This window comes from Polypterus senegalus, chromosome 3 (genome assembly GCF_016835505.1).
Source record: "Polypterus senegalus isolate Bchr_013 chromosome 3, ASM1683550v1, whole genome shotgun sequence".
Lineage (NCBI taxonomy): Eukaryota > Metazoa > Chordata > Cladistia > Polypteriformes > Polypteridae > Polypterus > Polypterus senegalus.
Window position 1 is genome coordinate 108173120 of NC_053156.1, and position 22867 is coordinate 108195986.

The window sequence follows — 22867 nt, forward strand, 5'->3', positions numbered from 1 at the left end:
CCAACCAAATGAAATTTTCATGTGTTAAACTCCTTTACCTTTCTTTTTTTACTATCTTGTATACAAAGTATAGGGAAGGTATTGTAATCTTCCATTTTGATGAATCTTGACGTTTTAGATCTCCCTGAGTCTGAAAATACCATTTTTAGAATTATGTCTTTTGTGTGTGTGTGTGTGTGTGTAAATATGATAACTTCAGTACGATTTCACTTAGGTCAACCAAATTTTGCATACAAATATTAGGTACAAAATGTAGGTTTCTAACCATTTTGGGCTATTTCAGTTACCCAGAAGTGGTACTTTACCTTTTAGTCATACAGCTGCGGAGTCCGATTTATTCAACATTACTTTTATAATAATTGTTAAATATATAATTGATTTGTTGTTGATGGTTCTTTAATGTTCATAATATTAAAATACAATCATTGTCTTGTAGTTTACTCCTCAAATATTCATCCCCATAACTGAACATACAAAAAAGTCTAGGGGAGACCACTCCCAATTTTTTGTTGATGTTGTTGTATATAACAACACTGTGATGGCCAGTGCAATTTTCTACCCTGTGATGTGCTGGGCTGGTTAGATCACTTCAAGAGAGGTCCATAGAATAAACAGGCTAATTAAAAGGCCAACCTTAGTTATAGGACACATTGTGGACCCTCTAGGAGATCGTAGCGAACGAGAGAAAAAAGTAAAATCAAATGCCATTATGAACAAGGCTGCACATCTTTTCTCTAACACACTAATACTGAGTACTTTCAGCCAGCGATTTATTCAGCAGAAGTGTTTCTTGCTTTATAGTCATTCTGGTGTGTGTATAGTTATTTATGTAGTTATCTACCTATTTATGTATTTATTTAAAGAGCTTCTGTAAAAATTTGAGAGATGATTTATTCTGTATTTTGTCATGTTGGATTTTATTTTGATATGTTTCTAACACTCTTTTTTGTTTTGTTAGCAAAGGATAATGACACTGGTTCAATGAAAAATGTTGAATCATTTCTTATTTATTTATTTATTTTTCTTCTTTTAGTCAACGGCCAAGTAAATTTACAGAGAGGCCCAGGCCAGGCGTCCAGATGATTTGTTCTTCATTCAGTGCTGGTAATAAAAATGTGCATAAGTATATGTTACCTATCCTGAAATTCTAAATATTATTAAAATTTATATGGCTTAACATGTTTAGTAGGTTCTGAACAGTTCTAGCAAATACTAGAAGTTGTGGCATTCTGGTAAATAGATTTGGAGAAGTAATCCGTCATTAGGAGTCTCTTAAAAAATGAACAGTATGTCTTAATGTTATTATAATGGTAATACCAACATAATAATTTGGTTAATTTTATTATGATAATCACATATTGCATATAAAATATTTAACATTAATGTTTAATATTAAATAATCTTTATTAATAAAGTGTCCACAATTGTATTAAATGAGTTGAATGTCTCTCTCTGTCTGTCTATCTACAGTCTCGTATCTGTCTATCTAGTATGATAGTATTATTAATGTTCATTATTATTTGGCTGACACGTTTATCCATGGTGACTTACAAGTTCAGGATTTGTTATAATAGTTTGCAGGTGTTTTTTAAAATTGAAGCACAAGCAGGTTAAATGACCTTTTCAGGTTTTCAGTGAACAGCAGGTTGCACTTGACCCAGCAATGTAATGTACTCGTTAATCATGTTTTATTAATGCATGTTGGGAGGCACAGACTAAAGTGGTTTGAAGATGTTGAGCAAAAGGCAGAGGATGATTGGGTGAAGAGGTGTACTAAGATGGTGTTAGAGAGGATAAGGCTTAGAGGAAAGCCAATGAAAGTATAGTTGTAGGTAGAGTTAGGGAGCAATTGGATAATCCCAGAAATATTTGCATTAATCTGGTGATGGTGAATGATGTTGATGTAATTAGTAATCATGTAAGTTTTGCCAACAAAAGAAATTATTTTTATTCTTCTTTTTGGGAGAGTGTTGACATTTTTGCAGGTTTCTCATTGATTTGAATATGTTTGCTTAGAATGCAGTACCCTGCATTTATTGGTGACCTTTTGTGTTAAATGTTTGAAGTAAGCTCCCCTTACTACTGTGTAAATTCAATACACCTTATTAGTTTAATGCATTTAAATATGACTTTTTTTCTAGTTTCCAAATCTTTTGGGTACTTGTGATATGTAATGGGGATAAGCAACTGACATTAGTCTAGTTTGAAATTTACATGTGGTTATATGTACAGACATCACAGGAACTAATACTTTAATACCAAGTTGATACCAAAATTCTGTAACATTGTAGGTAATTGGTACTGCACTCAATGCATGATGACAGCAACATAAAATATGTTGTAATTTGAAAGGCTCAATATGTGTGTAAATACTACATAGGGTCAATACGTGTGTAAATACTACATATTTGAAATGGCTCACAGTAGTGATGATACGGCACAATATCAACACGTCGAAAGGAAAAACAGCAGAAGTCATATCTGGAAAAAACAGCAGAATTCATGTATGGAAATTGTTTTTATTTAAGGCAAGAGAATTTAATCGTGCAATAGCAGAAATTGTGCCTGTTTTTCTAAAGAGCTGAAACACACACACATATGCATTAATTTCTGCCATTTTTGTCTAATTCTGGAATCAATTCAGAAATAGATTTCTGTGTGCTTTAAGAAGCATGATTCTGTATGCACTTATAATATTTTTTTACTATCCGTGTCAATGTCTGATGACCAATTCACATTGTCATTGCTATTGCTTGATTCAATTAATAGTTCATTTCCAGTTCATTCCAAAAATGACTTTACTGCTTCTTGTTTACATGCCATTGTGAGTTTTTTTTGAAGGCTCCACCCCATTAATAAATATTGGATCTGTTTATCATAGAATTGCAGAGCTTATGGAAAAATTGGTTATTTTTTTTGTGGTATGATATTATTTAATCCACAAGCAAAATACTGCCCCAAGAGTTATTTGGGCATAATGCTCCATATCTCATCAAAATTGGTTAACTCAAGTCGTACTCTGGATTAACTGTTTCTGCATAGAATTCCAAGTCTAAGAGATGCTTTGCGTTGTTGGCAAATTAAGTTAACTTGTTGGGATTCAGAGTTTACAAGAGGAGATTTAGTGATGGTGAGAATAATCACTTTTTAATACAGTGACCTTACATAGTCCTGATAAAGGAATGGAGGATTTACATTCATTCTTTTATTATAATGTTTGCAGATGTCTGTCAGGGCAATGAGGGAAACCTCGCATGCATCCACAATTATGCACTTAGGACTGTGGGCGATGCTAACAGCAATTGTACCCAGTAAAATCACTACAAGAATGAAGTGCTTTGAAGCACAAAGCAGATCTCCCAATGAAAATGTCATGTACCTCTTAACAGAAAGGCATAATTGCAGAGACATATATGGTATTAAATACAAAAGTTTCCTAGCCGTATATTACATTTCAGATTTTACAGTTAAGATTGCTTGTTGTTTTACTGATGCATATTTTATGGGTATAGATGTTATTTAGAGATTAAATAATAAATATTAAACTTCCATTGGATGATTTACTTTTAAACATGTTTACTGATGCAGACCCAATGTGATTAAACTCTGAATTGTTCGTTTTTTTTGGTTTTAATTCAGTATTTTAAAATGTAATTTAAATGTAAAATGTGTAGTGCGGGTAATGTAGGTAGTAGGGACTAAGTAAAGAAAGTAAAGATTAATCATCATTTATATCCAGAAAAGGTTTCTTTCAACCTATGTCTTTTATATTTTAGGTGGAATGTTTTTGGCAACAGGTAGCACAGATCACATTATCAGAGTGTATTTCTTCGGCTCTGGGCAGCCTGAGAAAATTTCAGAATTGGAATCACATACTGTAAGTATTGTTTGTATATATCCTTATCAAGTAAATTTATTCTTTGTATAGTACAACCAAAATTAATGTAAATATGTTTTCTTTATAATAGGATAAAGTTGATAGCATACAGTTCTCCAACACTGGTGACAGGTGAGTATTCATTTTGGGAAAAAATGTCATTTGAACATTAATTTGCTCTTGTTACTGTTTCTACGTTTTAAAAACACGAAGATATGTGAATTGAGACTGTATGAAATTTTAAAATTTCATTATTGACATGAAAGGATAGTAGATTAGACAGGGTTTGCCAACTGTGGTCCTGGAGGACCACCGTGGCTGCATGTTTTCATTCTAAACCTTTTTTTATGAGTGCCCTGTTTGTACTGCTAATTAACTTCTTGTGAATTCATTTTAATAGAATTGCTTTTTTAAGATTTGTTCCCCTGAATTTCTTCATCGTTCTTGTGCATTGTTTCATTTCTTTCCTTAAATGACACCAAAATAGAAATGAAATGTGAAGTGAGGGAGCCAGCAGGAGACCAACAAAGTCAGGGCCTCAAACTCCTACCAATTTCACTCCGACCAGTTGCTTAATGAGGTGCTGATTCTTGACGTTAATTAAACTCGTCCTTTAATTCTGTGGCTTGTTTCTGCTCTCGTGGTGTATTAGCAGACATTTCCGAAATTGTTGATTTTCTGTTTCTAAGAGCACAGTTAAAATGTTTTGGAGACCTGAGCAGATTGACATTCCTGAGACCTTCATCTTTCTTTACTTTCCGATATTGTATAATGGACACCAGTCGTTTTGGCTCATTTTGTATCTAATTATTGTTTGGCTGCTAATTACGGAAAAATAAAAATTAAGGGGTCTGTGTCTTCAAGAGCAAGTCAATTAAAATTAGGTCACTCATTAAGAAAAGGGTTAGTATGAAAACATGCAGCCACGGTGGTCCTCCAGGACTGGAATTGGCGACCACCGGACTAGAACATAAGGGAAAATATCTCTTAGCATGACAGTTTAACTAGGGACATGTCATCATTATCAAAACAAGACTCTGTTCTAAGAATGAAAATGGGGAAAATAGGCCATTTCTGGATTATTGCTCTTTGTTTCCCTTCAGATGTAACCTAAATGCTAAACAGAATTGCACCCCCTATACCACCAGAGATGCAGGCTTTTGAAATGAGCACTGATAACAAGGCAGGTGGTCCCTCTCCTCTTTAGTGCGGAGGATGCGGTGTCCAGGTTTTCCAAAAAAAAAAAAATCAAATTTTGATTTGTCTGACCACAGAACAGTTTTCTACTTTGCCTCAGTCCATTTTAAAGGAGCTTTGGCTCAGAGAAGACTGTGGCATTTCTGGATCATGTTCACATATGATTTCTACTTAAATAATAGAGCTTCAACCTGCATTTGTGGATGGCCGGCAAATTGTGTTCACAGACAATGATTTCTGGAAGTGTTCCTGAGCCCATGTAGTGATTTCCTTGACAGAATCATGCCTGGTTTTAATGCAGTGCAGCCTGAGAGCCTGAAGATCATTGGCCTCTGTTTTGTCTTGGTAGAGAAATATATTGCTCTACTTTCCCCTTTTGTATTATTAACATGTAGCCTTTGTCAGAATGCCTCAAATCAGAATGCCACTGTTTATAAGGTATTATAGTATACTTCTCCCCACCTTCCCTTCTACATCTATAACCTCAGGCAATTAGGTGTAATAAAAGACAAGCATGAGTTAAGTTACACTTTAAACAATGTATTAATGGTAATATTCATAAATAATAACAATATGAAAAGTACATTTGAATACTGGCAACCATACAATCTGATAAATAGTGATGTGTAGTTTCAGGCGGCACATAGACTTGTTAGTTACTTAAAATGTCTCTAGTTAAGGCATCATTTGTGGTCAGCTTTCTTCAGAACAGGCCGCATGCCTGTCTCCAATATGGCTGCCAAGCTGTGCTCTTCATTGTGTTGTCCTATTCAGTTCATTGTGTGTGAGATAGTCATTCATCAGTTTGGTAACACAGAGAGGTTAAGCAAGTAAATTTATAGATTCTCTGTCCAACCCCTAGAGCCAATAGGACGTCATGGTACTTAAAAGCTTTTGATATATGCTAATTCCAAACAGCCATACTTCAGACCAATGGGGAGATAGAATACCTCCATACCTGCTCCCAAAACCATATGTTAAAGTAAAACTTGGCAGTTAGGCAGCCTGGCTTACCTATGGGGGTTGAGAGACTTTAGAGAAACAATTACCAAACTTGTTTCAGGCACTTCTCACTAATGTAACACTAATATTACATTGCTATACCTAAGTTACAAATAAAGACATACACAATATTTATCAACTTGTATGCAAAATCTCACATCACAAAACTCCACCCCGATTAAATCTTTTGTACAATGTCTTTATATTATAATTAAACAGTCTTAATTGTTTGAAGAGTCTGTTGAATAACTTGTGCTTTGATTTGCAGTATTTGCTCTCCCAGTGTTAAAAGCTGTGCGTGACCATTTGTCCATTACATATCTTCTTTATTTTAAAGACAATCAGAAGAACATGGATCTGTTCCTGATGACTTGTATCTTCTCCGTCTTGCTTCACCTGTTTGTTTAGCTTTCTGCAGTCTTCATATGTTATCAGATCTGGTGGTTCAAAATGAAACAAGTCCACACCGTACACTAAACTAGCCCACTGAAATTTTAAGTCTATTGTGTGAATTATTTTCTTAATCCATACTAGTTGTGTGTCTAACTTCTAATTAGACCCCTGTCCTTAACTGTCTGTTTAAGCATATGCAGCTGTACTATTAACTTCAAAATTTAAAAGGTAACATGCCACAGGTGCCAGTACAACCACTTTTGCCCAAGTGAGAACACGTGCCACTGCATAAACTGTTCACAAACCAACATTTGTGGCCCCTCTTCACACATTTGGGGTTGATTTGGTTGCCTCTTGTGCCTTTCTACCCATGGTGCAACCTTAGACTGCCATCAGCATTTACCAGTTTAGGCTGGCATCACCACCATGAGACATCACAGCTATGCAACCCTCATCATTCCCCCTGTAGGCCACCCCTAGAGTTGTTTGCTCATCATATATGCATACTAACTGTGCTAAACACCTCAGTTCAGAATTGGCCCACTGGACCTGTGCTTGTACCACAGCTGACAACCTCAGCAGGGCTTCCGTATTTTCCCAATAAAACTATACCTAAACATGGGAAGTCCATATGACTTGCAAATGTACCAGCTGCACCTATTCTTTTGAAAAGTTCACCAATTTTCTTAGTATACCTTTTCTTGATACTGTAACAGTATTAATTATCGCACTTAATTAATACCCAGAATCTATACTTCAAAATTAATTCCCTTATTTTGGCATTCTTAACTGTTTTAAGAAGTTATAAAAGTTGCTGCAGTAATGAACAAACCTTTTTTAAACTATAGCTATTCGGACTAGACTTATTATTGCATGGCCTGTGGACTTGTTACTCACTTAAACCCCAGTAAGTGTCTTTTTCTTGCTGTCTCTTCAGTTCTTCTTCATGTTTTTGTCTTTAGTCTTTGCTTGGCTTTTCCTAGCTTCTTTATTCATCCCACTATGTAGGAAGGTCTGCAAAATGGAAGGTGACAATGCAGTTTCTGTCCATCTCATCTTCTTGGTTGTTGACCTGGTGCCAACACTCAAACTTTGCTTCTAAGCATTCATTGGAACAGCTTGGCCACTAGTGCCACTCCACTCCAATATGCTAGTTGTAACCCGATCTCCTGCATGGATTTTACTCTGCCAGTTGCTTTCACTATTTATTACCTGCACCAACCCAAAGTCCGTAAAACCTTACAATAGAAGTAGCACTATTGCAAAAGGCCAGATAATGGAAACAGAAATAACTATTATTCCTTTCCTGTCTTTCTCTGCTACCCTTCTACTTTTTTTCATTGCCTGTGTGTCCTTTTTTTTATTTTATGGTAACTGCTACCTGAAAGTGTGGGCTAAAATCTCTCCAAAATCCCAAGTGCCAGATCCAGCATCTCTCCTAAAACTGACTTTTGTTCTTTACTCAAGACCAGCTCACTTTTCTCCACTTTATTACATGGAGTTTCATAGGCTGTCTTTTTAAACAACTGGTCTGTCAGGTTTTGAATTACTGAACATAAGTGTGTGTGCTTTTTAATTACTGCTGGGCCTAGCAGAGCTGTTAGGACCTTTACACCCCTGTGCATTCCTGACTTGTTGCCTGAGGTTGTAAACCTTCCTGCTGCACCATCCCCCATTCTTTGTTCTTTGGTTTGTCCTGTTTTATTCAAACCAACCCCTAAACTGGTGCACTTTCTTTCCAACTCAGTCATTCTTGCACTAATACCTTTCACACACAAGCACTTGAATTCTTTTGATTTCCAGTGTTCCTAGTTTTAATTCCACACTTTCTTCACTCAGTATCCTTAAGCCATTATCTAGTTCTTGCCCTTCAGTCTACAATTGCCATTCAAACTCACCAGCTTCTCTGCCTTCTAACTGATTTCTTTTTCCCAAATTAAGTTTCAATGCAGCACTGGTTACCTTTCCTAACCGTGGCAAAATATCGATCAGTGTAGCTTGTTCTTTAAATACTGGACAGACCTCAGAATTATATGGAGATTGTGGTGCAGTGTAGAATAACTGAAGGAAACACCCTTTGTTTTCCCTTTCTTTCATCCCTCTCCTTTTCCTCACACTCACATTCCCACTTTATTTCTGAGCACTCCTCTATCTCAGGTAAGTCACCCACCCATGTTTTAGGGTTCCAGTCAGATGCTGTTACTACAGCCCTAACTTTCACCATGGGCGGTTTGCATTTCTTTTTTTTCTACTTCTTTCCACTTTAGCAGTGGGTGCTCTACATGCTAGCACTTCACAATTTTCACACCAACTGTTACATCTTTCAAAACTTTCACACAACATTCCACGACTTTCACTTTCTCATACTGATCTTCCTTATTACCAATAATGCAAGATAGTCAACCTCTTATAACAGCAGCTGTTTTCTTTATACCTGATCTCTGTTTTCCTGCTTTAAATCCTTCTAGCCCCCTTCCATTTTGTGGCATGCTCAGCCCAGCCTTCAGAATCCTGCCGGACTATACCAACTGTTTTGTCTTGGTAGAGAAATATATTGCTCTACTTTCCCCTTTTTTATTATTAATATATAGCCTTTGTCAGAATGCCTCAAATCTCACAGACTTACCACTGTTTATAAAGTATTACAGTATACAATTTCACCCCACCTTCCTAGGGTTAGTTTATTAAAAAGTGTCATTCTGTGTATTTTACAGTGAATAAAATTTCTGTTTTTTCTGTAGTTATCACTTATCCGTTTTCTTTTCTTGTGTTCTTAACTAATTGCGGCAACAATTTGAGAAATGTTGTTTGGGCTGAAGGAAAAGCATGGATTCTAGTGAAAGTGAATTAATACAGCAATCTGTCATGGGGCAGACTTCTGTGTTTTATGTTTATAATTTTGTTATTTTAGTTGTTTTGCACTGTTGAATTCATTTATTTTATTCATAAAGTAAAGTTTCATTCAGTCTCTTCTACAGTACATTTTTTTTTCTTTTTGCATTCTGTGCCTTCTTTGAATTCAGCAACAAATAGTGTGCCTTTTGCCTGCCTTATAGCATCATCTGATTCATGCTCTCTGTTTCTGTTCATGACTTAAGGAGAATTTTTAAATGAAGCATTTGTTCCAGGAGGAATTTCAGGGACTTTTTCAAATACTTGTAGTGAACGATTTGCTGAGATCTTCAGCAATATCTTTAATGTTTCACTAAGAAAATTTGTGTTTCCAACTTGCTTCGAAGGACAACAATTAAGCCTATGCCCAATGCCTACATTACACTATATGACTTTTCCAGCAATCTTCAGTTTTAGACTTAATTTACTTAATCTTATCGAGTAGAGGTGAGTCGCAATGCGCATCATGTGATCACCAGCTGTTTATTGTAATATACCCAGCAACCCAAGTAATGGCAATATTGAGTTGCCATGACAAAATCAAGTAGTGTTGAAATTTGTGGAAAATTAAGAAATCGGTCACCTCTTGTAATTAATTCTCATGTGTTTAATCTTAACATTCTCAAGGCAGTGAGTAGATTCAGCAACTGCATTTGTTAAAATTTGACATGCTCCTCAAGTCATATGTGTTGTATGCTACCCGCTTATGAAAAGAAAAGTGGACTGTCTGAATGACTGCTGAGCAAAGGCACTTGCTCCAGTCATTATCAGGTACTTAGAGACTAGTGCATATTGTTAGAGCTGGTCCACGGGATGTCATATCCCTTGCATTTTGTACTGACCTGACACATGTCGATAATAAAATAAAAATCCTTTACCCAGGGTCTTGCTTGTAGACTGCAACTCAGCATTTAACAATATTGAACAATCAAAATTAACCTTTAAATTTTCAAACTTTACACTTAGTGCCACTCTCAGTAACAGGATTTTGAGATTACTAACTCACAGGCCTTAAAATATGTGGTTTGGCAGCATTACATCCTCTACACTGACCCTCAACACAGGCATTGCACAGGGTGGTATGCGGAGCTACTGTTAATGCATTTAGTTCCTCGGATGTCTGAGGAAAAACTCATTTCATTCATTTCTACAGGTACACAGTCCAGTCCATTTTGTCTGGCTTTAATACATCTTAATACATTGCTTGCTCGGTTCAAAATTGAAAAGTACTGAGAAGGCAGTATGGAATAGTACTGGTACTCTGCTGCCTTCTGTTCAGGACATACAGTTTTTCCAGCACATAGAAAATTTAGCTGCAGATTGCTTCTGTAAAAGTTTCCACCACCGCTATAAAATTATCCATGACCATTTCACATTATATGCTTAACACTTTCTGAAATTCATGCTGTGAAAACTGTGTATGGAGAAGACTATTTTTTATTTTAATTCATTATTGTGCAGACTCTCAAACCAAATCATTTGTTTAGCTAAATATCATGAATATCTTTTATACAAAAATGAATATTGCACTCTCCACACAACCTTCATATCCAGTGGATCTCATTGTATTTTCCAAGCCAGATAGCAACCAACAATTGAAGCGGTACAAGGCCATTCACAATCACACTCTCACCAACTCTCAGTTCATTCAAAGATGAGTTCTGTCAGGGATTCTAAGGTTACTGAACATTCAGTCATAATAAAATATGCATTCATTATTGTCTGTTAATACTCTATGTGTGTCTGTATGTATAAGTGTATGTGTGTGTATATATGTATGTATGTGTATATATATATATATATATATATAATATATATATATTGTGGAGCCGACACAGACAGGCGGACATGTTGTTTGTCACCACCACACGTTAGATTATAGATACAGTATTTACAAATATAAAGTCCAGTGCACACTCACAAACCCCAATACAGTGTTCTGGCCACACAAATGCCTTTTCTTTGGGCCGCCTCCACACTCCCCTCGTGCCTTGTCCTTCTTCCACCTGACTCCAGCCCTGAATGAAGGGAGACGGCCCCTTTTATATGAGCTCCAGGTGATTACCGACACTCCTTCATTGGCCACGCCCCAGCGTGGTGGAAGTGCCGGCTGTTTTCCCGGCAGCTCCCCGGGCGCCCTTTAATTCTTCCCCCCAGCACTTCCTGGTGTGGCGGAAGTGCTGAGGTAACAGGTCCCAAGGCATTGGCCTCCTGGCGTGACCACGGGCCCCTACAGGGTGGGTCTTCCATGCCCTCAACCCGTGGCCCCCAAAGCAACCAGGAAGGCGGCCCCCACGTAATCCAGGGTGGGTGTAGACCCACATCCGGTCCCTCACGGTGTCCCGGCCGGGTCATAGAGAGAGAGATAATATATATATAATGTGTGTGTGTGTGTATATGTATATGTATATGTGTGTGTGTGTATAGAATAAATTGGAATAATTACAGAGACTTTGTCATGCTAGCAGACCTTCTTGAGGCACATTGCGGTCCATGTGACCTTACAGTTAGAATTCACTAAGAATAAGATCGACATTAATTCTGCTAATTTTGAGCCTTTGTAATTTGACATTAATAATTTCAGATTTCCATGTAAATGCTTACACGCTTTTGATTCTTTATATAAAGCATTTACAAAATTGCTTTGATTTTATGTAACATTACAAAAATATATATATAGTATTTTTGGGTGTAGTAGTCCTTTAACAATATTTTCATGATTACATTTTACATTTCTCAAATTTTATTCAGCAAAACCTAAAACAGATTTCATCTTAATGTTTGTAATGTGTATTTCTTAGGTTTGTAAGTGGAAGCCGTGATGGAACAGCACGCATCTGGCAACTTCATCAACAAGAGTGGAGAAGTATCTTGTTAGACATGGCTACCAAACTGTCTGGGTATGTAAATAAATATTTTTGTTATTGCCTGTTTAAGTACACCTCAGACATCTTGACCCTTAAGTAAATTGATCCAGAGTTTTGACTAACTTGTATGCTGTTCAACTTTCCCCGCACAGAGCTGAATCTGATATAATGTATTAATTTATTTTTGTACTTCTGGATATAGAGGTAGCAGGCCAAATTTTAAGTATTTTACTAGGTTAACAATTTAAATAAAAAATAATTTTGTTGGAAAATGTCTTTGTTTATTTCGGGTTTTTTTACTGCATATCCTGTTATGACTATTAGTAAGTTTTATCCTGTTGCTTGCTTTCTGTTTTTTGAGTCTTGTGTGATTAATGCGTTTGGTAGTATTTTTACTTTAATGTTTCTCATGGGTTATGGTGTTGCAATCATTATTTTAAGGACCACTGAAAGTGGTACTCTCTGAAATATACAGAGAAGGATGGTATTTACAGAGTCTTTTCTGCTGGAATTTACATTTGCATGTTGATGTACTTTGTGAATGTGTGCCTTTTTAAATTTTTTTTTTTTAAACTTATTGCTCCATTATGGGTTAATAGGGAAGCCGACTTGAAACTAGTCAATATCAATACAAAGTGTTTGATTTAAGCCATGACTGATAATTCTCCCAAACAAATTTAATTAATAACCAAATTCATATGGCCAAATTCATATTTGTTTTTTTGAAAAAACAAGAAAATGTGACTTTGCTACCAGGAGCATACAGTATATCGTGCTTTCATAGTTGTAAGCTTATTGAACACATTGGTGTATGAAATCAAGATGCAAATGAATTTGCTCTGACAAGGGTACTTTATATTGCTTAGAAAATAATTGCAATGCAGCTTGTATTTTTGGTCTGTTTCTGTGGACTGCACTATTTCAGTATGTGAAAATTAATTTCTAGTCTTGCAGTTCTCCACGTGTAGTTGCTGTCTCTATTTTGTTTAGGATTTAAAGATTTTACAAAATTTTTTTTTTTAATCAGAAATAACCCTCAAGGTATGGAAGACAAAGTGACAAAACTAAAAGTCACTATGGTGGCATGGGATTGTCATGACAATACTGTTATTACAGCAGTCAATAATCTGACACTAAAGGTTTGGAATTCTTACACTGGGCAACTTATACATGTTCTGATGGTAAGTGATTTTATATATCTAAATATATAATTTTAAAATAAGTGGTAGCAAGGAGACCAGACTTTTTATTATGGGTACTCCAAGCATGAAGTTTGCATGCTCTCGATGCATCTGCAATGCTACAATTTCCTACCACTGTGCAAAGATATGCAGGTTAGGTGAATTGGCAGTGCTAAATTGGCCTTGGTGTGTTTTCCTTGCGATGGACTGGTGCTTTGTCTAGGGTTTGTTCCTGCCTTGCACCCTATGCTAGCTGGGATAGGGTCTAGCCCCCTCTCCGTCAGCATCCCTAGTCTGGATTAAGCAGGTTAGAAAATGGCATAACACACACAAATATTTTAAATATATAAATATTTTTATCTGTTTTTAAAATAAATTGATGTATTTTGTTAGACATCATGAGAACTTTGAATATGTCATTTTTCATTTTAAATAGATCTACTGAACAAAGTGAAGTATAATTTCGCTTCACTTATTTTTTATTTCATATGATAAATACATAGCACACATTAGTTTTTATACTCTGCTAAGACATATCCATGAGTGGGTGCAGTAGACTTTTGCTTATATTAGGCAGAACTCGGGTTTGATGTAGGTGCTAAGAGTCCTGAGTGCTTCCAAAATCACTCAAGTTTTTGTTTTCAGTTTTGTATAACCAATATGTTAAAAGCAGGTTCAGCAATTTCATTGTTTTTCATCACAGGGCCATGAAGATGAAGTGTTTGTTCTTGAACCTCATCCATTTGATTCTAGATTGCTGTTTTCTGCTGGCCATGATGGCAATGCTATTGTGTGGGATCTTTCTAGAGGCATCAAAATTCGTTCCTACTTCAACATGGTAAATGATGTAGATTAACCAAGTATCAATTGTCAATTATTTTCTCATAATATGAGTTGTTTCTGATTAAAATATAGTTTTATAGCATACAATTTATTTTCTTGAACGTCTGAAGCAAAAACCTTCTGCTTTTAAAAAGCATTCAGATGAGATATTGGGGGGAACAAAAAAAAAATATTGACAGAATAGTTTTCTCTCAGGTGGCTTTCCTAACTTTTGTATTTATTGAGTGGGAGTTTATATGTGTTCAATCAATCAATCAATCAACATTTATTTATATAGCACATATTCATACAAAAAAAATGTAGCTCAAAGTGCTTTACAAAATGAATAGAAAATAGAAGACACAATAAAAGATAAACATAAATCAACATTAATTAACATAGAATAAGAGTAAGGTCCGATGGCCAGGGTGGACAGAAAAACAAAAAACTCCAAAGGCTGGAGAAAAAAATAAAATCTGTAGGGGTTCCAGACCAAGAGACCGCCCAGTCCCCTCTGGGCATTCTACCTAACATAAATCATCATATTTTCATGGAAGGACCTGATGATGATGGTCACGTAGACTTCTGGCTTTCAGTCCATCATTGTTGGAGCATCATGATGCTTTGAGTAGGTGGTGGTGGCGCAGGCCGCCACCACAAAGAAACCGGAAAAAGAAACAGAAGAGAGAGTAGGGGTCAGTATGGATTTTAGAGCCACCATGAATAGTTATTATGAAGAATTGAACATACAGAGTATCAGGATTAAGTTAAAGTGAAGTTATAAAAGGCCATGTTAAAGTAATGTGTTTTCAGCAGTGTTTTAAAGTGCTCCACTGTATTTGCCTGGCGAATTCCTATTGGCAGGCTATTCCAGATTTTAGGTGCATAGCAGCAGAAGGCCGCCTCACCACTTCTTTTAAGTTTAGCTTTTGGAATTATAAGGAGACACTCATTTGAAGATCTAAGGTTACGATTTGGAATATAACGTGTCAGGCATTCCGATATATAAGATGGAGCGAGATTATTTAAGGCTTTATAAACCATAAGCAGTATTTTAAAGTCAATCCTGAATGACACAGGCAACCAGTGTAGTGACATCAAAACTGGAGAAATGTGTTCGGATTTTCTTTTCCCAGTTAGGATTCTAGCAGCTGCATTCTGCACTCGTTGCAAATGATTTATGTCTTTTTGGGTAGTCCTGAGAGGAGTGCGTTACAGTAATCTAGTCTACTGAAAACAAAAGCGTGAATTAATTTCTCAGCATCTTTCAATGATATAAGAGGTCTAACTTTAGCTATGTTTCTTAAGTGAAAAATGCTGTCCTAGTGGTCTGATGAATATGCGATTTAAAATTCAGATTACAGTCAACGGTTACCCCTAAATTTTTACTTCCGTCTTAACTTTTAATCCTAGTGCATTAAGTTTATTTCTGATAACCTCATGAATCCATTATTGCCAATTACCAAAATTTCAGTTTTCTCTTTATTTAGTTTGAGAAAATTACTATTCATCCATTCAGAAATACCAGTAAGACATTGTGTTAGTGTATCGAAGAGTCGGAGTCATCAGGTGCTATAGATAAGTACAGCTGTGTGTCATCAGCATAGCTGTGGTAGCTCACGTTGTAACCTGAGATAATCTGACCTAACGGAAGCATATAGATTGAGAATAACAGCGGACCCAGGATAGAGCCTTGTGGAACACCATATCGGATATCATGTGTCTTTGAGATTTGATTACCACAACTCACAAAGAATTTTCTCCCTGCCAGGTAGGATTCAAACCAATTTAAGACACTGCCAGAGAGGCCCACCCATTGACTAAGGCGATTTCTAAGAATATTATGATCAATGGTGTCAAATGCAGCACTCAGATCTAAGAGGATGAGAACAGATAAATGGCCTCTGTCTGCATTTACCCAAAGTCATTTACTACTTTAACAAGTGCAGTTTCTGTACTGTGATTTGTTCTGAAGCCTGACTGAAAAGTATCAAGAATAGCATGTTTATTTAGGTGGTCATTTAACTGCATAATGACTGCCTTCTCTAAATTTTACTTAAGAAGGGCAGGTTAGAAATGGGTCTAAAATTTTCAAAGGCAGAGGGGTCAAGATTATGTTTCTTAAGAAGGGGTTTAACTACAGCAGTCTTAAGACAGTCTGGAAAGACCCCGTATCTAATGACAATTTACTATGTCCAGAATATTGTCAATTAGACGCCTGATATTTCTTTGAAAAACCTGGTTGGTATTGGGTCAAGGACGCAGGTGGAGGTTTCAGTTGAGAGATTATACTATGTAATTCAGGTAAATCTATCCTGGTGAAAGCATTTAATTTGTTTATAACGGAGTACCGGGCTTTGGAGGTTCTGCAGTGTTGGGGAGATATACTATGTTATCTCTAATATCATTAATTTTTGAGTGAAAAATACAGCAATGTTCTCACAGGTTTCACTGGAAGTATTCTGGGGCATTCCTTTGTGTTACCTGGGTTTAACAGACGGTCAATTGTTGAAAATAAGACTCTGGGATTACTAGCATTGTTATTTATAATATTAGAGAAATAGCAGCGCCTCTCAAGACGGACAGTGTTATTGTATTCTGTTATTTTAACTTTTAATATTTCATAGTGGATAGTTAGTTTAGTTTTCCTCCATTTACGCTCAGCTCTACGACATGTTCTTTTTAAATCAGACACTCTTTGGGTCTTCCATGGAATAACAGTACTAGAGGATTTTTAACTGTCTTTTCAGGTGCAACTATGTCAACAGCAGTTCTTACTTTAGAATTAAAGTTTTCCACTTTACTATTTACATTATCCTCGCTATTATAGCTGGCATTATAAACGGACTGATTGCTTAGAATAGTTGTAAGCTTTAAAGCTGCTGATGAGTCAAAGAAGCGTTTTTTAACAAAATGCTTCTCATGAGCGTTTTCTATCTTTATTTCTATATTAAATAGTAGAAGGAAATGGTCTGATAGACCGATATCAGTGACCTGCTTTATATCAACTTTAAGTCCTTTAGTAATCACTAAGTCTAACGTATGACCTGCTTTATGTGTAGGCTGATTTACGAGCTGCCTCAAATCAAAAGAGTCCAGGAGGTTCATGAATTCCTTTACCTTTTGGTCACACTGATTGTCGACATGAAAGTTAAAGTCGCCGACTATTAAGAGTGCATCATAGTTTGTAACTAAAATTGACATTAAGTCAGAGAATTCCTCAAGGAAAGACGCGTTATATTTAGGAGGTCTATACACGGATAATACGAGAACGTGAGAATCTCCATGAATAACAACGGCGAGATACTCAAAGGACTTAAATTTACCAAAACTAACATCTTTACATTTTAATCGCTCGAGTAAATGTTTGCCAAACCGCCCCTTTTCCCTGGCGGTCGCACGAGTAAAACTGTAATCCGGAGGCAGATTCGATTAAAACTGCCGCCCATTGGAATTAAGCCATGTTTCATTTAGCGCAATAAAATCAATGTTTCTATCACTAATAAGATCGTTTATAAAAAATGTCTTGTTAGTTAAAGCTCTAACATTTAATAGTGCCATATTTAATGTTTCTGAAGGGCAGAGCTGAATTTTATGCGTGTTATGGTAATCGGAACAAAAATTAAGTTATTTTTGTTAACGCGCTCTGTGTGTACTTTTTATGTAATCTACAATCCGTTTTATAGTCTTAATGCAGTGTTGATCTGAAGTAGTAATTTCAATTAAATTATTGGTGTTTTGCCGCACTGCCTAGATTTTTTACGTGCATTAAGATTTGTTATTAGATTATTAATGATGTGCACTTTAACGGAAGACTCTGTTAAGCCATTATGTCCTATCAAACCAGTAGCATTACGTAAGGGGTTAGCAGTAGAAGTAGACAGTCAAGATAGACGAATTACCTTAGCGATGTTTTGGAGAGGACCCGGGCCAAATCTATTCGGATGCAGTCCATCCCGCTTGAAGAAGCGGCCTTTCCCAAAAAGATCCCAGTTGTCTATAAACCCGATGTCTTGATTCTCGCAGAAGCCTCTCAGCCAGTTGTTTAAACCCAGCAGACGACTGTAGTATTCATGCGATCGTCTGACGAGGTAGTGGACCCGAGATGAAGATTTTTGCGGATGGGGTCCTCTCCTTCGTGTCTTCAACTAGTGCTGCGAAGTCAGCCTTGAGAACCTCTGACTCTCGGTGCCTTATGTCGTTTACGCCGGCATGTAGAATGATGGATCCAATTGCCCTCTTGTGCTTCTGGTAGAAGGTCGGCGCCCGCCTCATCACATCTCGAACTCGAGCACCGGGAAAACAAGAAACAAAGGATTTTTGATTAGGGCACGTGATATTCAGGTTTCGTACAATGGAATCACCTACCACGATTATATCACCCGGGGTTGAAGGCAGACTGGGGACGCGGAGAGGGTCGAATCGATTCTGGATTTGAATGCTCGCCTGTGCCGCTGGAGGTGTTCTAGCCTTGAACCCCCGCCTGCAAAGCTGAAACCCGTCGAGGTCTTCATCAGCGTTGTTCCTACGAGCGGGGAAGCTTACTTGCCCTTGGACTTGAGCGCACGAGGTGGGGTTGATGTTACGCCGGCTTCGGTTGTTTGGTGTGGTTTGTCCAGCAGCCGAGTCTTCAAGTCTCTGAGGTACCTTCGTCTAGACAGGAGTTTCTGAATCTGTTTGTCGAGTGCCTGGAGTTCCTCGACAACGATGGCAACGCGATTCATCTCACTGTCGGCCATTGTCTGCTTCTACTTCCGCTTCCGCTTCGTCACCTAGGAAAGAAAGAGAGAAAGTTAGATTGAAAGTTAGTATGATCTTAGTGTTCCCAAAGTTTAAACTTGTCACTTATTGATGCAGTTATTGACATTGATTATTTTTCCTTTCACATTTATTTAAGTAAACAGAAAATCCTAGAGTTTGACCTTCTAAAGTTTCTGTGTATGTGAAGTGTTTTTATCTCTGTGTAAAGTTTGTTGACTAAAAACGTCCATAGAAAAGCAAATTCTTGTCATATTACTTTTTAAGCCATTATTTGCTAAGCCATAGACCTAATTAGTTCTAAGTTCTATAGAAGTAAGAGAACTTTGAAAACCATTTCTTCTTTACCCTTTAATACCTGCTGTTGCTGTATGGTAGTAATTCATATTATCATTCAAAAGGAGCATCTATAATCTTCTTTCGGCTGCTCCCATTAGGGGTTGCCACAGCTGATCATCTTCTTCCATATCTTTCTGTCCTCTGCATCTTGTTCCGTTACACCCATTACCTGCATGTTCTCTCTCACCACATCCATAAACCTTCGCTTAGGCCTTCCTCTTTCCCTCTTTCATGGCAGCTCTATTCTTAGCATCCTTCTCCCAATATAGCCAGGATCTCTCCTCTGCACATGTCCAAACCAACACAATCTTGCCTCTCTGACTTTGTCTCCCAACCGTCCAACTTGAGCTGACCCTTTAATGTACTCATTTCTAATCCTATAATCCTCGTCACACCCAGTGCAAATATTAGCATCTTTAAGTCTGCCACCTCCAGCCCTGTCTCCTACTTTCTGGTCAGTGCCACCGTCTCCAACCCATATAACATAGCTGGTCTCACTACTGTCCTGTAGACCCTCCCTTTCACTCTTGCCGATACCTGTCTTGTCACAAATTACTCCTGTCACTCTTCTGCACCCATTCCACCCTGCCTGCACTCTTTTTCACCTCTCTTCCACAATCCCTATTACCCTGTACTGTTGATCCCAAGTATTTAAACTCATCCACCTTTGCCAACTCTACTCCCTGCATCCTCACCATTCCCCTGACCCTCCTCTCATTTACACACATGTATTCCGTTTTGTTCCTACTGACCTTCATTCCTTTCCTCTCTACAGCATATCTTCACCTCTCCAGGGTCTCCTCAACCTGGTCCCCACTATTGCTACAGATCACAATGTCATCAGCAAACATCATAGTCCACAGGGACTCCTGTCTAATCTTGTCTGTCAACCTGTCCATCACCATTGCAAATAAGAAAGGGCTTGGAGCTGATCCCTGATGTAATCCCACCTCCAACATGAATGCATCCGTCACTCTTACCGCAGACCTCACCACTGTCACACTTCCCTCATACATATCCTATACAACTATTACGTACTTTTCTGCCCCTCCCGACTTCCTCATACAATACTACAGCTTCTCTTTGAAGAGCCCTGTAATATGCTTTCTCCAGGTCCACAAAGACACAATGCAGCTCCTTCTGGCCTTCTCTAAACTTTTCCATCAACATCCTCAGAGCAAACATTGCATCTGTGGTGCTGTTTCTTGGCATGAAACCATACTGCTGCTCACTAATCATCACCTCAGTCTTTAACCTAGCTTCCACTACTCTTTCCCATAGTTACTGCAGTCCTGCACATCCCCCTTATTCTTAAGTATCGGCAGCAGTACACTTCTCCACTCCTCAGGCATCCTCTCACTTTCCAAGATTCCATTAAACAATCTGGTTAAAAACTCCACTATATATATATATATATATATATATACACACACACACAGTAATCCCTCCTAGACGCGGGGGTTGCGTTCCAGACCCCCCGCAATAGATGAAAATCCGCGAAGTAGAAACCATATGTTTGTGTAGTTATTTTTATATATTTTAAGCCCTTATAAAAACTCTCCCACACTGTTAACATTATTAGAGCCCTCTAGACATGAAATAACACCCTTTAGTCAAAAGTTTAAACTGTGCTCCATGACAAGACAGAGATGACAGTTCTTTCTCACAATTAAAATAATGCAAATAGATCTTCTCTTCAGGAGCAGAGAATTTCAGAGAGAGAGAGCGCTCGCAAAGAAAAGCAAACAACCAAAAAAATCAATAGTGGTGCTTTTAAGTTTGCCACGGCATTTTTTAGAGGAGCGTCAGTATCTTCTAAGCAAACAGCCTCTGTGCAAACAGCCCCTCTGCTCACATCTCCACTGTCAGGCGCAGAGAACGTCAGAGAGAGATTAAAGCAAACCATCAAAAAATCAATAAGTGTGCTTTTGGAAGCACCGCGATAAAGCGGCATTTCTTAGAGGTGTGTCCGTATCTACTAGGCAAACAGCTTCTGTGCAAACAGCACCTCTGCTCACAGCCCCTCCGTCAGGCGCAGAGAATGTCAGAGCGGATGAGATAGAGGCAGAGACAAGCAAACAATCAAGCTCCGCGCGGGATGCATATCTTATAGCATTGAGAAGTTTTAGTTAATATGTAATACATGCTCTGATTGGGTAGCTTCTAAGCCATCCGCCAATAGCGTCCCTTGTATGAAATCAACAGGGCAAACAAACTGAGGAAGCGTGTAGCATAAATTAAAAGACCCATTAATGTCCGCAGAAATCCACGAACCAGTGAAAAATCCGCGATATATATTTAGATGTGCTTACATTTAAATCCGCGATAGAGTGAAGCCGCGAAAGTCGAAGCGTGATATAGCGAGGAATTACTATAATATATATATATATATATATATATATATATATATATATATATATATATATATATATATATTCGATAATATGTGTGTATGTACAGTGCATCCGGAAAGTATACACGGTGCATCACTTTTTCCACATTTTGTTATGTTACAGCCTTATTCCAAAATGGATTAAATTCATTTTTTTTCCTCAGAATTCTACACACAACACCCCATAATGACAACGTAAAAAAAGTTTGAGATTTTTGCAATTTTATTAAAAATAAAAAAATTGAGAAAGCACATGTACATAAGTATTCACAGCCTTTCCCATGAAGCTCAAAATTGAGCTCGGGTGCATCCTGTCTCCCCTGGCCATCCTTGAAATGTTTCTGCAGCTTAATTTGAGTCCACCTGTGGTAAATTCAGTTGATTGGACATGATTTGGAAAGGCACACACCTGTCTATATAAGGGCCCACAGTTGACAGTTCATGTCAGAGCACAAACTAAGCATAAAGTCAAAGGACTTATCTGCAGACCTCCGAGACAGGATTGTCTCGAGGCACAAATCTGGGGAAGGTTACAGAAAAATTTCTGCTGCTTTGAAGGTCCCAATGAGCACAGAGGAAGTTTGAAACCACCAGGACTCTTCTAGAGCTGGCCGGCCATCTAAGCTGAGTGATCGGGGGAGAAGGGCCTTAGTCAGGGAGGTGACCAAGAACCCAATGGTCACTCTGTCAGAGGTCCTCTGTGGAGAGAGGAGAACCTTCCAGAAGGACAACCATCTCTGCAGCAATCCACCAATCAGGCCTGTATGGTAGAGTTGCCAGATGGAAGCCACTCATTGGTAAAAGGCACATGGCAGCCCGCCTGGAGTTTGCCAAAAGGCACCTGAAGGACTCTCAGACCATGAGAAGCAAAATTCTCTGGTCTGATTAGACAAAGACTGAATTTGGTGTGAATGCCAGGCATCACATTTGGAGGAAACCAGGCACCGTTCATGACCTGGCCATTACCATCCCTACAGTGAAGCATGGTGGTGGCAGCATCATGCTGTGGGGATGTTTTTCAGCGACAGGAACTGGTCAGGATAAAGGGAAAGATTGCTGCAGCAATGTACAGAGACATCATGGATGGAAACCTGTTCCAGAGCGCTCTTGACCTCAGACTGGGGCCACAGTTCATCTTTCAGCAGGA

The 22867-nt window shown here is 37.8% G+C and overlaps 1 protein-coding gene across 1 annotated transcript in view; it reads left to right on the forward strand.

Annotated features, from left to right (window-relative positions):
* LOC120525456 (pleckstrin homology domain interacting protein) overlaps positions 1-22867 on the forward strand; it is a 187714-nt gene that overhangs the window by 79884 nt on the left and 84963 nt on the right. The window contains exons 10-15 of the mRNA XM_039747772.1: positions 1034-1104; positions 3777-3877; positions 3969-4009; positions 12163-12261; positions 13256-13409; positions 14113-14247. Coding sequence (XP_039603706.1) covers positions 1034-1104; positions 3777-3877; positions 3969-4009; positions 12163-12261; positions 13256-13409; positions 14113-14247 — 601 coding nt within the window. The remainder of the gene's footprint in view (positions 1-1033; positions 1105-3776; positions 3878-3968; positions 4010-12162; positions 12262-13255; positions 13410-14112; positions 14248-22867) is intronic.